We start from the raw sequence: 19,278 nt of genomic DNA, 5'->3' as shown, positions 1-19,278 counted from the left end.
AAAGGTTATCTAATAGTTGTTATTTCTCAATAATAAAACGAAACAAAAAGAATATATATAAAAGTTTATTTTCTAAATAACAAAATTTATTTCCAAATTATTTTATTATCGTGACTCAAACTGATTTTTTCATTCGATAAGAGTTTCAAGGCCCTAGGGAATGCACGGTGCTCTGCTGTTTTTATCCTTTCTGTGAGGGAATACACAGTATCATCAAGTTCTATTGGTACAGATTCTTGAACTATGATAGCACCAGCATCGACGTCTTCCTGTAATTGAAAAAAAATAATTATTTCAATAGAAAGATACAGCACTTTTAGAATTTTGTTATAGGATATAGATTTCATAACTCAATTTTAAATTTCAGAAGAAAAATATCAAGAAAATCGACACATAAGTATTAAATATGTTTATTAGCTAAATTGTCTTAATTTTAGATTTCTTCTTATTAAAAATGAGTTTTTAAAGTGGAAGATACTTGAAATTAAAACAATTTAACAACAAAAACATAAAAAGTTCTAGGAATGGGAAATATCTGACATTATAGGATAATTATTGACTAGAAAAGGATTAATAATTTACAAAGGCCACACAATAAATTATTTGTATCTATGAGTAACCTTTTTGTGCATGTATCGGATGGTAGTTTTGGGAACCGTCTTTCTTCCTTTTTTTGTTGGGTATGGATTGTACCCGAGCAATTTTCCAATCTGCATTCTTTTTTAAGGAAAAGAGTTCGCATAGCGGATTTATTCAAAAAGAATTACCTCAACGAAATGAACCGTACATCCTGATATTCGTACACCGGATTCCAAAGCTTGTTTTTGAGCGTCTACTCCTTTGAAAAGTGGCAATAACGCTGGATGAACGTTGATTAATCTCCCTTTCCATTTTCTGGTAAATTCGCCAGTCAAAATCCGCATAAAACCTGCCAAGCAAACTATATCCACTCCGGATGAGGTTAGTTCGTTATGTAATGCCATGTCATAATCCAATCTACTTGAGTAATTTTTGTGATTTAATACCTAAAAAAAATACAAATTATTAAATTTCATCTTAATTAATCGTTTAGGTACAACATGAATGAAAATAATGATCTAGAATTGTCTGATATTCAAAATAACCACTACACCTGATTCGATCCTAGTTGATTTTTTTCTTCTAAAAATGAGGGTATTCGATATAAAGGAGAAGTCACAGTACCAAATACTCACTTTTGTTGGAATACCGGCCCTTTCGGCTCGTTTCAATCCCTCAACTCCTGTTTTATTTGAAATGACTAATACGATTTCGGCTCCAATTTGTTGCATAGGATCTTGAGTGGCGTCGATTAATGCTTGGAGATTAGTACCACTGCCCGATATTAAAACTCCCACTTTCTTTTTAAAAGTGGGTATGTTTTCGACTACACTCTGTATATAGGTACGCATGGAAATTTCCATAACAGCGGCGAAATTATTAACAATAACCTGATCTAAAATAAAATGTTACTTGCTATAAAAATTTTGGCTTGTTATATTAGAATAACGTTGTGGAGTTTTGTATTGAATTTAAATTCAAGAAATGTAAAACTAACGAGGTTATGTTTGACTCAAAATTAGTAATATTATTGATAGAAAGTGGAAGAAACTATAAAAAGAATATCTCAATGCAATATAAAAGTCTTCGGGATACAAATAACACACAAGAATGGTCAAAAACACTATCAATCTGTACAAAAATATGATTTTATTCATTCTAGGGCTTCTTGATATAAGAAAAGGTAATTTTTTTAAAATAAGTATCGAAATTTAGTGAATTTATGTTGAGAAAGAATATTGTGGTGAATTATTACCTTTACAGAAACTACAGCCAAAGAAATTGACTCAAAATTATCAATATTTTTGATAAAAACTGAAAGAAACTTTCAAAAATAAATAAACCCAATATTAAGGTTAGTTAGAATCCAAATATTATTCAAAAAGGGTCAAAAACTGAGTCAATATGTACTAAAATATGATTAATCTATATTATTATATAGACAAATATGTGAATAATGAATATTTTGGTAAATTAGAGAAACTATAATCAAATAAATTGACTTAAAATTATCAATATTTTTGCTAAAAAGTGAAATAACCTCAAAAAAATATCTTGACTTAACATAAGAGCCCCCGGGATCCAAATAATGTACAAAATGAGACAAAAACATTATTATTAAGTAGAAAAATATGATTTTATCCAATCTATACCTTCCAGAAAAGAGAAAAAGTTCATTTTTTTATTATAAATATTAATAAACAGTAAAATATGTTAATAATGAATATTTTGGTAAATTAGAGAAACTATATTCAAATAAATTGACTCAAAATTATCAATATTTTTGCTAAAAAGTGAAATAACCTCAAAAAAAATATCTTGACTTAACATAAGAGCCTTCGGGATCCAAATAATGTACAAAATGAGACAAAAACATTATTATTAAGTAGAAAAATATGATTTTATCCAATCTATACCTTCCAGAAAAGAGAAAAAGTTCATTTTACTTATTATAAATATTAATAAACAGTAAAATATGTTAATAATGAATATTTTGGTAAATTAGAGAAACTGTAATCAAATAAATTGACTCAAAATTATCAATATTTTTGCTAAAAAGTGAAACAAACTTTCAAAAAAATATCTTGACTTAACATAAGAGCCTTTGGGATCCAAATAATGTACAAAATGAGACAAAAACATTATTATTAAGTAGAAAAATATGATTTTATCCAATCTATACCTTCCAGAAAAGAGAAAAAGTTCATTTTTCTTATTATAAATATTAATAAACAGTAAAATATGTTAATAATGAATATTTTGGTAAATTAGAGAAACTGTAATCAAATAAATTGACTCAAAACTATCAATATTTTTGCTAAAAAGTGAAATAACTTCAAAAAAAAATATGTTGAACCAACATAAGAGTCTTCTGGATCCAAATAATGTACAAAATGAGACAAAAACATTATTATTAAGTAGAAAAATATGATTTTATCCAATCTATACCTTCCAGAAAAGAGAAAAAGTTCATTTTACTTATTATAAATATTAATAAACAGTAAAATATGTTTGACTCAAAATTATCAATATTTTTGCTAAAAAGTGAAATAACCTCAAAAAAAATATCTTGACCTAACATAAGAATCTTATTGACTCAAAATTATTAATATTTATGCTAAAAAGTGAAAAGCAATCAAAAATAACCTCAACATTATACGGGGGGTACTAGGTTTTCAAATACTATTCAAAAGGGGTCCACATATCGCATATCTACACAAATAGTGTCATAAGTCAAAATAAACCATCCAGTAATAAGTATTTGAGAATAATTGTAACTTTATTTTTCTATTTTCGAAAGATAACTCAAAAATTGACAAAACTACCGCAATAGTAATTATTTACACAAGAATTCCTAGCACCAATAAAACAGATTTCCTATTTTTTTTTACTTATGACACTATTGAATCAAGATTGTGATCTCTTACAGCACCAAATAAATTTAAATTTAACGAAACGATTAAGAAAACATACCGATTCTTACCTGCTTCTTTTTTTACAACTTTTCCGATGATAGTTGCCCCTTCTTCTTTCACAATACCCAAAATCTCTTCCACATTCACCCCGCTAACAATCAACACACCACCAATTCCACAATTGAACGTCCTCAACATCTCCAATTGATGAACACCACCAGCAGTAGCCAACCAAGAAAACACCGTCGGTATAGACCATTGCGCGGCGTCTAGTTCGACCGCCACCTCATCCGGAAGTATTCTAGGAATGTTTTCCAGCAGACCACCGCCTGTTATATGTCCGAACGCTTTAACTTTTCCGGTTTTAATAGCGGGTATAACAGATTTAACGTAGATCTTCGTTGGGGTCAGTAATTCACTACCTAAAACAAGATTTATATACAAAAAAAAAATTTCTACCAATTTTTTTTATACCAAATGTTTTGTTTCGTTTACTAAACGGTGCTACGCTGTTGTAATCCTTTCCCGCCATTTTCATTATTTTTCTAACCAAACTAAAACCGTTACTGTGAACCCCCGACGACGGTAAACCGATTACCGCATCACCAGGTGTTATAGTTTCGATTCGAGGCATTAATCGCTCCCTTTCCACAGCCCCAACCGCAAAACCGGCTAAATCGTAATCTCCGGGTTGGTACATATCCGGCATCTCTGCCGTTTCACCACCTGAAAAATTTATTATCCAAATATATTTGTTGAAATTGACATTTTTTTCCGTATAACCTATAAGAGAGCATCCCGCCAATTTGCACCCATCGGCGATTCCCGTCACTACCTGTTTAGCTATGTCGACCTCCAAGTTTCCGCATGCGAAATAATCTAAGAAGAATAAAGGTTCCGCCCCGTGGGCTAAAATATCATTAACGCACATGGCTACTAAATCTACGCCGATGGTGTCGTGGACGCCGACAGCTTGAGCTATCTGGAAGATAAAATTGTTACCGTACATTCGAGATTATTTTGAAATCGTACCTTCAATTTAGTACCGACTCCATCGGTTCCGGATACTAGAAGAGGATCTTTATATCCGGCGGCTTTGGTATCGAACAGACCACCGAAACCGCCTAGGCCTCCCATAACGCCGGTTCTGTTTGTCGATTTGGCAGCCGGTTTAATGTGATTAACTAAATCATTGCCGGCATCTATGTCGACGCCGCTTTGTTTGTAGGTTAGTTTACCAAACTGAAGAATTGATCTAAATTGGGTTTGAAAACAAAATAATTTTTGGAAATTCTTCGATATAGGTTACAACTCTTTGGTGACTTTGACCTTGAAATATGTCTTCGAGAATACCGCGCTGACCTATTTAGGTCGTAGTTACTTGGGGAGGGGGGAGGTAGTAGAGGGGATGCTAAGTATCAATACAAGATCTAACCCACTCCGGAAAACCTAAAATGACTATATTTGAAAAAATAGATTAGGTTAGGTTATATCAAGGTCATGGTAATCGGAGGGTTGTAGCCTGTATCGAAGAATTAACGAATTTTCCAACGAAAAAACATATGAAGGGAGCTTTTGTGCGCCCTATGAATACTTTTTGACATACCTAGAGAAAAGGCTATAATTCAAGGTTAAGGTCATCGGAAAGTTGTAAATAATAACGAAGAAAAACCGAATTATCAAACGAAATTTAAAAAAATATCGAAGGAATAATTTGCGTGCCATACAAATACTTTTTGACATACCTAGAAAAAAAGCTATAATTCAAGGTCAAGGTCATCGGAGAGTTGTAAATAATATCGAAGAAAAACCGAATTATCAAACGAAATAAAAAAAATATCGAAGGAATAATTTGCGTGCCATACAAATACTTTTTGACATACCTAGAAAAAAAGCTATACTTCAAGGTCAAGGTCATCGGAGAGTTGTAAATAATATCGAAGAAAAACCGAATTATCAAACGAAATAAAAAAAATATCGAAGGAATAATTTGCGTGCCATACAAATACTTTTTGACATACCTAGAAAAAAAGCTATAATTCAAGGTCAAGGTCATCGGAGAGTTGTAAATAATATCGAAGAAAAACCGAATTATCAAACGAAATAAAAAAAATATCGAAGGAATAATTTGCGTGCCATACAAATACTTTTTGACATACCTAGAAAAAAAGCTATAATTCAAGGTCAAGGTCATCGGAGAGTTGTAAATAATATCGAAGAAAAACCGAATTATCAAACGAAATTTAAAAAAATATCGAAGGAATAATTTGCGTGCCATACAAATACTTTTTGACATACCTAGAAAAAAAGCTATAATTCAAGGTCAAGGTCATCGGAGAGTTGTAAATAATATCGAAGAAAAACCGAATTATCAAACGAAATAAAAAAAATATCGAAGGAATAATTTGCGTGCCATACAAATACTTTTTGACATACCTAGAAAAAAAGCTATAATTCAAGGTCAAGGTCATCGGAGAGTTGTAAATAATATCGAAGAAAAACCGAATTATCAAACGAAATAAAAAAAATATCGAAGGAATAATTTGCGTGCCATACAAATACTTTTTGACATACCTAGAAAAAAAGCTATACTTCAAGGTCAAGGTCATCGGAGAGTTGTAAATAATATCGAAGAAAAACCGAATTATCAAACGAAATAAAAAAAATATCGAAGGAATAATTTGCGTGCCATACAAATACTTTTTGACATACCTAGAAAAAAAGCTATAATTCAAGGTCAAGGTCATCGGAGAGTTGTAAATAATATCGAAGAAAAACCGAATTATCAAACGAAATTTAAAAAAATATCGAAGGAATAATTTGCGTGCCATACAAATACTTTTTGACATACCTAGAAAAAAAGCTATAATTCAAGGTCAAGGTCATCGGAGAGTTGTAAATAATATCGAAGAAAAACCGAATTATCAAACGAAATTTAAAAAAATATCGAAGGAATAATTTGCGTGCCATACAAATACTTTTTGACATACCTAGAAAAAAAGCTATAATTCAAGGTCAAGGTCATCGGAGAGTTGTAAATAATATCGAAGAAAAACCGAATTATCAAACGAAATAAAAAAAATATCGAAGGAATAATTTGCGTGCCATACAAATACTTTTTGACATACCTAGAAAAAAAGCTATAATTCAAGGTCAAGGTCATCGGAGAGTTGTAAATAATATCGAAGAAAAACCGAATTATCAAACGAAATAAAAAAAATATCGAAGGAATAATTTGCGTGCCATACAAATACTTTTTGACATACCTAGAAAAAAAGCTATACTTCAAGGTCAAGGTCATCGGAGAGTTGTAAATAATATCGAAGAAAAACCGAATTATCAAACGAAATAAAAAAAATATCGAAGGAATAATTTGCGTGCCATACAAATACTTTTTGACATACCTAGAAAAAAAGCTATAATTCAAGGTCAAGGTCATCGGAGAGTTGTAAATAATATCGAAGAAAAACCGAATTATCAAACGAAATTTAAAAAAATATCGAAGGAATAATTTGCGTGCCATACAAATACTTTTTGACATACCTAGAAAAAAAGCTATAATTCAAGGTCAAGGTCATCGGAGAGTTGTAAATAATATCGAAGAAAAACCGAATTATCAAACGAAATAAAAAAAATATCGAAGGAATAATTTGCGTGCCATACAAATACTTTTTGACATACCTAGAAAAAAAGCTATACTTCAAGGTCAAGGTCATCGGAGAGTTGTAAATAATATCGAAGAAAAACCGAATTATCAAACGAAATTTAAAAAAATATCGAAGGAATAATTTGCGTGCCATACAAATACTTTTTGACATACCTAGAAAAAAAGCTATACTTCAAGGTCAAGGTCATCGGAGAGTTGTAAATAATATCGAAGAAAAACCGAATTATCAAACGAAATAAAAAAAATATCGAAGGAATAATTTGCGTGCCATACAAATACTTTTTGACATACCTAGAAAAAAAGCTATAATTCAAGGTCAAGGTCATCGGAGAGTTGTAAATAATATCGAAGAAAAACCGAATTATCAAACGAAATTTAAAAAAATATCGAAGGAATAATTTGCGTGCCATACAAATACTTTTTGACATACCTAGAAAAAAAGCTATAATTCAAGGTCAAGGTCATCGGAGAGTTGTAAATAATATCGAAGAAAAACCGAATTATCAAACGAAATAAAAAAAATATCGAAGGAATAATTTGCGTGCCATACAAATACTTTTTGACATACCTAGAAAAAAAGCTATACTTCAAGGTCAAGGTCATCGGAGAGTTGTAAATAATATCGAAGAAAAACCGAATTATCAAACGAAATTTAAAAAAATATCGAAGGAATAATTTGCGTGCCATACAAATACTTTTTGACATACCTAGAAAAAAAGCTATACTTCAAGGTCAAGGTCATCGGAGAGTTGTAAATAATATCGAAGAAAAACCGAATTATCAAACGAAATAAAAAAAATATCGAAGGAATAATTTGCGTGCCATACAAATACTTTTTGACATACCTAGAAAAAAAGCTATACTTCAAGGTCAAGGTCATCGGAGAGTTGTAAATAATATCGAAGAAAAACCGAATTATCAAACGAAATAAAAAAATATCGAAGGAATAATTTGCGTGCCATACAAATACTTTTTGACATACCTAGAGAAAAGGCTATAATTCAAGGTCAAGGTCATCGGAAAGTTGTAAATAATATCGAAGAAAAACCGAATTATCAAACGAAATTTAAAAAAATATCGAAGGAATAATTTGCGTGCCATACAAATACTTTTTGACATACCTAGAAAAAAAGCTATACTTCAAGGTCAAGGTCATCGGAGAGTTGTAAATAATATCGAAGAAAAACCGAATTATCAAACGAAATTTAAAAAAATATCGAAGGAATAATTTGCGTGCCATACAAATACTTTTTGACATACCTAGAAAAAAAGCTATACTTCAAGGTCAAGGTCATCGGAGAGTTGTAAATAATATCGAAGAAAAACCGAATTATCAAACGAAATAAAAAAAATATCGAAGGAATAATTTGCGTGCCATACAAATACTTTTTGACATACCTAGAAAAAAAGCTATACTTCAAGGTCAAGGTCATCGGAGAGTTGTAAATAATATCGAAGAAAAACCGAATTATCAAACGAAATTTAAAAAAATATCGAAGGAATAATTTGCGTGCCATACAAATACTTTTTGACATACCTAGAAAAAAAGCTATACTTCAAGGTCAAGGTCATGGGAGAGTTGTAAATAATATCGAAGAAAAACCGAATTATCAAACGAAATAAAAAAAATATCGAAGGAATAATTTGCGTGCCATACAAATACTTTTTGACATACCTAGAAAAAAAGCTATACTTCAAGGTCAAGGTCATCGGAGAGTTGTAAATAATATCGAAGAAAAACCGAATTATCAAACGAAATTTAAAAAAATATCGAAGGAATAATTTGCGTGCCATACAAATACTTTTTGACATACCTAGAAAAAAAGCTATACTTCAAGGTCAAGGTCATCGGAGAGTTGTAAATAATATCGAAGAAAAACCGAATTATCAAACGAAATAAAAAAAATATCGAAGGAATAATTTGCGTGCCATACAAATACTTTTTGACATACCTAGAAAAAAAGCTATACTTCAAGGTCAAGGTCATCGGAGAGTTGTAAATAATATCGAAGAAAAACCGAATTATCAAACGAAATTTAAAAAAATATCGAAGGAATAATTTGCGTGCCATACAAATACTTTTTGACATACCTAGAAAAAAAGCTATACTTCAAGGTCAAGGTCATCGGAGAGTTGTAAATAATATCGAAGAAAAACCGAATTATCAAACGAAATAAAAAAAATATCGAAGGAATAATTTGCGTGCCATACAAATACTTTTTGACATACCTAGAAAAAAAGCTATACTTCAAGGTCAAGGTCATCGGAGAGTTGTAAATAATATCGAAGAAAAACCGAATTATCAAACGAAATTTAAAAAAATATCGAAGGAATAATTTGCGTGCCATACAAATACTTTTTGACATACCTAGAAAAAAAGCTATACTTCAAGGTCAAGGTCATGGGAGAGTTGTAAATAATATCGAAGAAAAACCGAATTATCAAACGAAATAAAAAAATATCGAAGGAATAATTTGCGTGCCATACAAATACTTTTTGACATACCTAGAAAAAAAGCTATAATTCAAGGTCAAGGTCATCGGAAAGTTGTAAATAATATCGAAGAAAAACCGAATTATCAAACGAAATAAAAAATATCGAAGGAATAATTTGCGTGCCATACAAATACTTTTTGACATACCTAGAAAAAAAGCTATAATTCAAGGTCAAGGTCATCGGAAAGTTGTAAATAATATCGAAGAAAAACCGAATTATCAAACGAAATAAAAAATATCGAAGGAATAATTTGCGTGCCATACAAATACTTTTTGACATACCTAGAAAAAAAGCTATACTTCAAGGTCAAGGTCATGGGAGAGTTGTAAATAATATCGAAGAAAAACCGAATTATCAAACGAAATAAAAAAATATCGAAGGAATAATTTGCGTGCCATACAAATACTTTTTGACATACCTAGAAAAAAAGCTATAATTCAAGGTCAAGGTCATCGGAAAGTTGTAAATAATATCGAAGAAAAACCGAATTATCAAACGAAATAAAAAATATCGAAGGAATAATTTGCGTGCCATACAAATACTTTTTGACATACCTAGAAAAAAAGCTATAATTCAAGGTCAAGGTCATCGGAAAGTTGTAAATAATATCGAAGAAAAACCGAATTATCAAACGAAATAAAAAATATCGAAGGAATAATTTGCGTGCCATACAAATACTTTTTGACATACCTAGAAAAAAAGCTATACTTCAAGGTCAAGGTCATGGGAGAGTTGTAAATAATATCGAAGAAAAACCGAATTATCAAACGAAATTTAAAAAAATATCGAAGGAATAATTTGCGTGCCATACAAATACTTTTTGACATACCTAGAAAAAAAGCTATAATTCAAGGTCAAGGTCATCGGAAAGTTGTAAATAATATCGAAGAAAAACCGAATTATCAAACGAAATAAAAAATATCGAAGGAATAATTTGCGTGCCATACAAATACTTTTTGACATACCTAGAAAAAAAGCTATACTTCAAGGTCAAGGTCATCGGAGAGTTGTAAATAATATCGAAGAAAAACCGAATTATCAAACGAAATAAAAAAATATCGAAGGAATAATTTGCGTGCCATACAAATACTTTTTGACATACCTAGAAAAAAAGCTATAATTCAAGGTCAAGGTCATCGGAGAGTTGTAAATAATATCGAAGAAAAACCGAATTATCAAACGAAATTTAAAAAAATATCGAAGGAATAATTTGCGTGCCATACAAATACTTTTTGACATACCTAGAAAAAAAGCTATAATTCAAGGTCAAGGTCATCGGAAAGTTGTAAATAATATCGAAGAAAAACCGAATTATCAAACGAAATAAAAAATATCGAAGGAATAATTTGCGTGCCATACAAATACTTTTTGACATACCTAGAAAAAAAGCTATAATTCAAGGTCAAGGTCATCGGAGAGTTGTAAATAATATCGAAGAAAAACCGAATTATCAAACGAAATAAAAAAATATCGAAGGAATAATTTGCGTGCCATACAAATACTTTTTGACATACCTAGAAAAAAAGCTATAATTCAAGGTCAAGGTCATCGGAGAGTTGTAAATAATATCGAAGAAAAACCGAATTATCAAACGAAATTTAAAAAAATATCGAAGGAATAATTTGCGTGCCATACAAATACTTTTTGACATACCTAGAAAAAAAGCTATAATTCAAGGTCAAGGTCATCGGAAAGTTGTAAATAATATCGAAGAAAAACCGAATTATCAAACGAAATAAAAAATATCGAAGGAATAATTTGCGTGCCATACAAATACTTTTTGACATACCTAGAAAAAAAGCTATAATTCAAGGTCAAGGTCATCGGAGAGTTGTAAATAATATCGAAGAAAAACCGAATTATCAAACGAAATAAAAAAAATATCGAAGGAATAATTTGCGTGCCATACAAATACTTTTTGACATACCTAGAAAAAAAGCTATACTTCAAGGTCAAGGTCATCGGAGAGTTGTAAATAATATCGAAGAAAAACCGAATTATCAAACGAAATAAAAAAAATATCGAAGGAATAATTTGCGTGCCATACAAATACTTTTTGACATACCTAGAAAAAAAGCTATAATTCAAGGTCAAGGTCATCGGAGAGTTGTAAATAATATCGAAGAAAAACCGAATTATCAAACGAAATAAAAAAAATATCGAAGGAATAATTTGCGTGCCATACAAATACTTTTTGACATACCTAGAAAAAAAGCTATAATTCAAGGTCAAGGTCATCGGAGAGTTGTAAATAATATCGAAGAAAAACCGAATTATCAAACGAAATAAAAAAAATATCGAAGGAATAATTTGCGTGCCATACAAATACTTTTTGACATACCTAGAAAAAAAGCTATAATTCAAGGTCAAGGTCATCGGAGAGTTGTAAATAATATCGAAGAAAAACCGAATTATCAAACGAAATTTAAAAAAATATCGAAGGAATAATTTGCGTGCCATACAAATACTTTTTGACATACCTAGAAAAAAAGCTATAATTCAAGGTCAAGGTCATCGGAGAGTTGTAAATAATATCGAAGAAAAACCGAATTATCAAACGAAATAAAAAAAATATCGAAGGAATAATTTGCGTGCCATACAAATACTTTTTGACATACCTAGAAAAAAAGCTATAATTCAAGGTCAAGGTCATCGGAGAGTTGTAAATAATATCGAAGAAAAACCGAATTATCAAACGAAATAAAAAAAATATCGAAGGAATAATTTGCGTGCCATACAAATACTTTTTGACATACCTAGAAAAAAAGCTATACTTCAAGGTCAAGGTCATCGGAGAGTTGTAAATAATATCGAAGAAAAACCGAATTATCAAACGAAATAAAAAAATATCGAAGGAATAATTTGCGTGCCATACAAATACTTTTTGACATACCTAGAAAAAAAGCTATAATTCAAGGTCAAGGTCATCGGAGAGTTGTAAATAATATCGAAGAAAAACCGAATTATCAAACGAAATTTAAAAAAATATCGAAGGAATAATTTGCGTGCCATACAAATACTTTTTGACATACCTAGAAAAAAAGCTATAATTCAAGGTCAAGGTCATCGGAAAGTTGTAAATAATATCGAAGAAAAACCGAATTATCAAACGAAATAAAAAATATCGAAGGAATAATTTGCGTGCCATACAAATACTTTTTGACATACCTAGAAAAAAAGCTATAATTCAAGGTCAAGGTCATCGGAGAGTTGTAAATAATATCGAAGAAAAACCGAATTATCAAACGAAATAAAAAAAATATCGAAGGAATAATTTGCGTGCCATACAAATACTTTTTGACATACCTAGAAAAAAAGCTATAATTCAAGGTCAAGGTCATCGGAGAGTTGTAAATAATATCGAAGAAAAACCGAATTATCAAACGAAATAAAAAAATATCGAAGGAATAATTTGCGTGCCATACAAATACTTTTTGACATACCTAGAAAAAAAGCTATAATTCAAGGTCAAGGTCATCGGAGAGTTGTAAATAATATCGAAGAAAAACCGAATTATCAAACGAAATTTAAAAAAATATCGAAGGAATAATTTGCGTGCCATACAAATACTTTTTGACATACCTAGAAAAAAGGCTATAATTCAAGGTCAAGGTCATCGGAAAGTTGTAAATAATGTCGAAGAAAAACCGAATTATCAAACGAAATAAAAAAATATCGAAGGAATAATTTGCGTGCCATACAAATACTTTTTGACATACCTATAAAAAAGGCTATAATTCAAGGTCAAGGTCATCGGAGAGTTGTAACCTATATCGAAGAATTACCCAACTTTTATCATAATTTTTTCTCTATTCGATCAATATTTATTGGAAAAAAAAATTGAAAATTCAAAAATTTTATAGGTAGTTTAAACATGTCAGTACGGCTGCCGTATTGCGTGACGTCATAGGTATAAAATAAACACTGAATTTATGACAATTAATCTCTCGGTTATTTTACAAGAAACGTTATTAATAAACTTTGTTTAATTTGAAAAATATTTTATAAATCGTGTTATCATAATAAACTAAAATAGCAAAAAATTGTTAGCATGTGCTAAAAGCACACAAAAATACATTTTTTGACAATACAAAAAAAATTCGAAAAACTTTTTCTTCTTCCTAATACTTTTTTTTTGAAAAAAAAGCTGGCAACAACTTATTCCAATATTTTATAGTAAGTAACTTTAATATGCTTGATTATATAAGAACTTAACCTATAAATGTTTTATTAACTTTATTCATACAAATACAAACTGTATTATGACAGCACACGCTACGTTACCGGCAACGATAACCTCGCGATCATCAAACAGACAACTACTCGATGTTTTGATTAAACCTATGACGTCAAAACTCAAAGCCAACGTGATACGTTTCCAAAAAAAACTTTTTAAAAATGCAATTATCCTATTAGTTACCTCGCTATCCCTTTATGGGATATATCCCTACGATACTGTTGACCGTCAAATTTGATAATCCCACATGATTTAGTTGCCTTAGCAGCTGCAACCGTAAGTTGTGGAGCTAGAGCTACTGAAATCAATACTCTACCACCGTTCGTCACTACTACACCATCTTTCAAAGCCGTACCGCAATGGAAAACAATCAGATCTTTATTAACAACATCGAGACCTGTAAATACATGTTCTTGTAGGGGTTACCGAGATTTAATTCCTCTTACAAACCTGAAATAACTTGTCCTTTACTAGAAGTTTCCGGATATCCCTTAGATGCTAGTACTACACCGACTGCGCTAACGTTTTGTTTCCATTTAATTTGTTGTTTACTCAAAGTACCGTCGCAACAAGATATCATGATATCGTACAGATCGGATTCTAATAGAGGTAGGATAACTTCGGTTTCTGGATCACCAAATCGACAATTAAATTCCAATACTTTTGGTCCGGTTGGAGTTAACATTAATCCGGCATATAAAACCCCTTAAAAAATTGAAAAAAAAATTTTTTTTTTCGAATTTGGTACCAAAAGTGAGTATCGCACCTACGAATTTTAGTTTTTCATTTTTGAATCCCTCAATCGCTTTTTCCAGTACTTCCTTTTGTACGTAATCATATTGTTCGGGGGATAGTAAAGGACACGGACAATATGCACCCATTCCTCCTGTATTTGGACCTTTATCGTTATCAAATATTCTTTTGTGATCTTGAGCAGGCAACATTGCTCTTATAGTAACTCCATCTGTAAATGCTAGAACCTACGTGGAACAATATCATTGTTTTACAATCTTTAACTTTGTATATATGCATCAAAAGTATTGTAAAATGCCATCTCCGCACCATGGACATCACGGACGATCCGGAGTGCCTTTGGTGTATGGAAGATGACGAACCCGTGCCCTACACTCAAACGAGCGCGGTTTAAAAACCTCACAATTTACCTAATGACATCAAAGGGTTCAAACCAAAGCTCCTGGTCAAGTGGGACAAGACTCAAAAGAGAAATACAACAAATTAGAGAAGAATCGATTAGTATTTACCTACAATTGACATGCAACTCCACTGTACACGTGTGATTATCCACAGTTATAACATAATACCATGGCGACCATCTCTGATGACACTGTTATTATAGCAATAGAAAAAAGCAACGAAGAAACAACCAATAAGAAATAAAAAGCTTCTTGTTAATATTGGGCTAGAAAGAAAACTTAAGAGGATCAAAACCTTTGAGTTTAGTGTTTTAAGTGTAAAAGCAGAGTTTGTGTGTGAATGTTAAACCAAACCTAATAAACGCTGAAGAAAAAAAAACACTTTAATATTTAATTTTCAAATTCTATTAGATTAACTTACGAGTTAAATTACTGTTGACCAGATTTTAATATCCTAAATGCCTCTCGAGTGTTTAAATATAATAAAAAAACATCATAAATATAAAATTACTAGATAAATATTGAATTAAAAATAATAACTTGTACTTACAGATACTTCTTCCCCTGATAATAGTTCTTCCACTACAACTGTTTCTCCAGCATCTCCAAATTTTTTATCCCCTAAAATTTCATCGACAGCTTTACACGCTTCTATTTTATCTTTTGCTACAACTACCCCTTTCCCAGCTGCTAATCCGCTTGCTTTTACAACTAGAGCTGCAAATGTAGCACTAAAAAAATCACAATATTTGATAATGCATTTATAAATTAAAAGGAATACTTGTTGATGAAGTTCTTGGCATCTGTTGCACTAGTAAACGATTTCCATTTAGCTGTTGGTATACCATGTTTATCCATGAAAGATTTCGCCCAATTTTTATCAGATTCAATTTGAGCTGGTTCTTTTTTTGGTCCAAATACCTTGATTCCATCTGTTGAAAGTGCGTCTGCAATTCCATTAGCTAGAGGAACTTCAGGTCCTACTACTACTAGTGATATTTGTTGCTCTTTACAGAATTTTTTGATATCCTAAATACGAGACATTTTGTCACAAAACTCACTAGCACTTTAAACATTTCAATAAAAATCAAAAGATATTTTGAAACTTTTATTATTTCACGATTTTAACAACGAAATTTAACTTACTTGGAAGGTACTTAAAATGATATTTTCGGCTTTAGCCACCTGTTGAATTCCATAACTACCTGGACTCACATATATTTTGTTTACTTTTGAACTTTGAGAAAGTTTCCAAACTATGGCATGTTCCCGACCGCCGTTTCCTATAACTAGTATATTTTGTGACATATTTACGTTTCAATTATGAAAAAATTTATTCGAATAAATCAATAAAATCGTGGTTACTTCTTTATAGTCAACTTGCGAAAGAATTTGTTAATCCAGCAAACATATTTTATTAACCAATCAGTATTCGGAGAATGACGTTTAGTATGTTCTGAACCAATGAATTTTCGTCATTTTGATAACCTCTATTATCAAATCAGTCTCACAATGGTGTTTTCGATTTTAAATTTCAATATCAAAAATAACATTTACTCAATTCTACATGATGCAACAGTGGGTGAATAATAAATAATAAAAATAAGTACACTGTTTCCAAGTAATTTTCTAAAGTTATTTATGGTATTAATCCAAAAATTTATCAGCAACAACAGGGCCGTTTCAAGGGAATTTTTATAATTTTGCCAAAACCAAATAATTGGTAAATATTTATTTAATACTAACTTTTAACAAATTTAAAAATTATAAATAAATTAAATAACCAAATTCAACCATGTTTTATTTATTTTCCTTTGTTTGACGTTATTTGTGTTCCAATTGGTAATTTTTAAGAGGAAGTACAAAAATTTTGAGGTTATGTGAATTGACATTCCTGATTGTCCAAATAAGGCCAGCCAATAAAATCCCCATCGACAAAAAAAAATCAAATCAATGCGAATGTGATATTAAAGCTGTGTCTATATTAGAAGAAGAAAGTCCAGCATTGAGAAGTTCGTTAAAGATTTATTACTGGATGATGTAGCAGAACTTAATTTGGAATACCAATGGGATGCAGGAATCAAAAATCTGTTAAATATGACTGCGCTATAGATTAATAAAAAAACACGACACCGCTTTTTCCATAAATCCGTCATGGATTTATATAGATCGGATTACTGGAGTCCCATAGGTAACTCCGATCACGACATAGTGTGAACACAGCTTAAGAGTTTATAAAATCAGCTTTAATCTGAAGAGCAACGACAGGATCGTTTCAAGGAGGATAATAAATAGGGAAATTTCGCCAAAAATTGGTAAACATTTATTGAATATTAAGTTTTAACAAACTGAAAAATTATAAATAAAATTTAATACTAATAAATTTGGTTGCTAAGGGCAAAAATAGAAAGTTTAAATACCAAAAAATATGTCGATTTGAAAACTTTTTTATAGAATACAGTTTCCATAATTGGTGCATATTATCACAGTAATAAATTATTAAGACCACAAAAACAAAGTTCAGTTTAGAAAATATAAATTATGAGAAATGGATAAACACTTTTTTATGTTAGACGAAAAGTTGTCAAAGAAGCTGAACGATATTTCTTTTACTACTTCTAATCTACTTTGTGCTCAGTTTCACTAGTTTCCTCATTGTCATAATCTCCTATGACTATTTCCTCTGGGTCTGGTGCTCTAGGAAGAAAATCCGCTTCAGGATATATTTCTTCAAACATTTTCTTAGCCACATGTACAGAAAAATCATAATCGAGATCTGTATCTGGCCCAGGACAAACAAAACTGTTCCCAGGAAGACCTTCAACTAATTCCACATTATTAGAATTTGGAATAGAAAAATACATTGACCACAATATTAACGGTTTTTTGTTCTCTTTTTCTGATAAATTTTCACGATTTTGTGTAAATAAATTTTCTATAAGAGTAGAAAAATCTTCTTTTGGGGAATTAACTTGTTTTGCTATTAAATGAACAAGGAACAAATTTTTTGGGCATGTACCAGTAAGACTTCCTAATTCTATCAAAGTTACAAATGGTTTTCCATTTTCTGGTGGATAAAACATTAATGTTAAATGTTCTTTTTCACTTTTCAAAATAGATTGTTGGGTTATTAATACACATCTAGAAATATACTCAATTTTGTTTGATCTAAGAAATTGTTTAGGTACATTTTTAATTCCCATCACCAAATTCTCAGCTTCTATCTTTTTATCTCTTATTTTAATTGATTTAAATTTATTTTCTGATACGTTAAAACCTTGTAGGGATTGTGCTAAAGCAAAAACACCACCAAAAACAGCACTAAGTCTACAAAATGCTTGAGGTATCTCACCACTGCCGTACATGGAAAATAAAAATGGCATTTTTCCAAATCTTCCTAAACTATTTAAAAATCTTTTCACCCTTTGGATACCTTTTTCACATGGAGTATCCTCTGAACTCATTGATATACCATATAAGACATAATGAATTAGATTTGGAGTCAACTTCTTATCTGTTAAAAATTGTTTGAAGGTTTTATTTTCATAGTTTTCAGTTTCTTCGGAGTTTACAGAAGTAAATAACTTCATTAAAATTCTTTTTTCTACTACAGATACTTTGGTATTAGCAAAAACATCGGATCGGGAACACGGTAGGAATTCTAAATTATTATTATACCATGTAAGTATCCGGCTAACACTTCTATATTCGGAATAACGGGCTATATTTGAAGATATTAATAATTCAACAAAGTCTCCTCTTGCATATTGAAGTTTTGGCACTAAATCAATGTTGAATTTTCGAGATACTTTCAATAGACTGTCTTCTGACCATATTTCATCCGATGGATTATTTTCAACTTCTTTTCCTTCGTCAATTACATCTTCATTAGTAACATTTGATAGCACATGAAATTTATACTCTATATCTTTTATATCATATATATTGTTTCCAAAATGATATAAATTCGATTCTTCTGAAATACAGCTGTTATCTTTTTCCAATGTAGTATTATCCTTGAGTTTCAATATCGCTTCCAAATTAAAAGAGGACCATTGGCCTCCATAATATTCATTTTCATCGATATGAAGTACTTGTTTTCCAATTCGACTTGCTGCTGCAGACAATATTGATTCCACTATTCCTGTACCAACTATAATGATATCAAATTTTGCTGGAAATTCATATTCCATTGTCATTAAATCAAAAACGAAAACAGCTGATTCTTAT

At 30.7% G+C, this 19,278-nt stretch overlaps 2 protein-coding genes across 3 annotated transcripts; both read right to left on the bottom strand.

The window, feature by feature from the left end:
• Window positions 1–52: 52 nt before the first annotated feature.
• Window positions 53–16,653, bottom strand: LOC130448217 (trifunctional purine biosynthetic protein adenosine-3). 2 transcript variants are annotated; one of them, XM_056785495.1, is made up of 13 exons: window positions 16,195–16,653; window positions 15,830–16,077; window positions 15,599–15,779; window positions 14,661–14,874; window positions 14,345–14,599; window positions 14,078–14,291; window positions 4,527–4,749; window positions 4,278–4,476; window positions 3,969–4,220; window positions 3,563–3,916; window positions 1,215–1,474; window positions 768–1,025; window positions 53–269 (listed from the first exon to the last, which is right to left on the bottom strand). In XM_056785495.1, the coding sequence occupies exons 1-13, from the start codon at window positions 16,354–16,356 to the stop codon at window positions 87–89; spliced, it is 3,003 nt and encodes a 1,000-aa protein (XP_056641473.1). In that variant the 5' UTR covers window positions 16,357–16,653; the 3' UTR covers window positions 53–86. The 2 variants fall into 2 exon arrangements, with proteins under 2 accessions (XP_056641473.1, XP_056641474.1); XM_056785496.1 differs by lacking the exons at window positions 53–269; window positions 768–1,025 and having other exon boundaries at window positions 1,307–1,474; window positions 3,553–3,916.
• Window positions 16,654–17,348: 695 nt separating this feature from the next.
• LOC130448215 (rab proteins geranylgeranyltransferase component A 1) lies at window positions 17,349–19,247 on the bottom strand. The gene has a single exon (XM_056785493.1). It carries the CDS (start codon window positions 19,245–19,247, stop codon window positions 17,667–17,669), a length of 1,581 nt encoding a protein of 526 aa, XP_056641471.1. The 3' UTR covers window positions 17,349–17,666.
• Window positions 19,248–19,278: the final 31 nt, after the last annotated feature.

This window comes from Diorhabda sublineata, chromosome 8 (assembly GCF_026230105.1).
Source record: "Diorhabda sublineata isolate icDioSubl1.1 chromosome 8, icDioSubl1.1, whole genome shotgun sequence".
Taxonomy (NCBI): domain Eukaryota; kingdom Metazoa; phylum Arthropoda; class Insecta; order Coleoptera; family Chrysomelidae; genus Diorhabda; species Diorhabda sublineata.
The sequence above is the reverse complement of the archived record's forward strand: the minus strand, read 5'-3'. Positions and strand labels throughout refer to the sequence as shown.

Coding starts and splice junctions, on each gene's coding strand:
- LOC130448217 (XM_056785495.1), bottom strand. CDS start 16,356: ATGTCACAAAATATACTAGTTATAGGAAACGGCGGTCGGGAACATGCC. Junction 4,750..14,077: donor TCCCATAAAGGGATAGCGAG/GTAACTAATAGG, acceptor AACCCAATTTAG/ATCAATTCTTCAGTTTGGTA. Junction 4,221..4,277: donor GGCGGGATGCTCTCTTATAG/GTTATACGGAAA, acceptor TAAATTTTTCAG/GTGGTGAAACGGCAGAGATG.
- LOC130448215 (XM_056785493.1), bottom strand. CDS start 19,247: ATGACAATGGAATATGAATTTCCAGCAAAATTTGATATCATTATAGTT.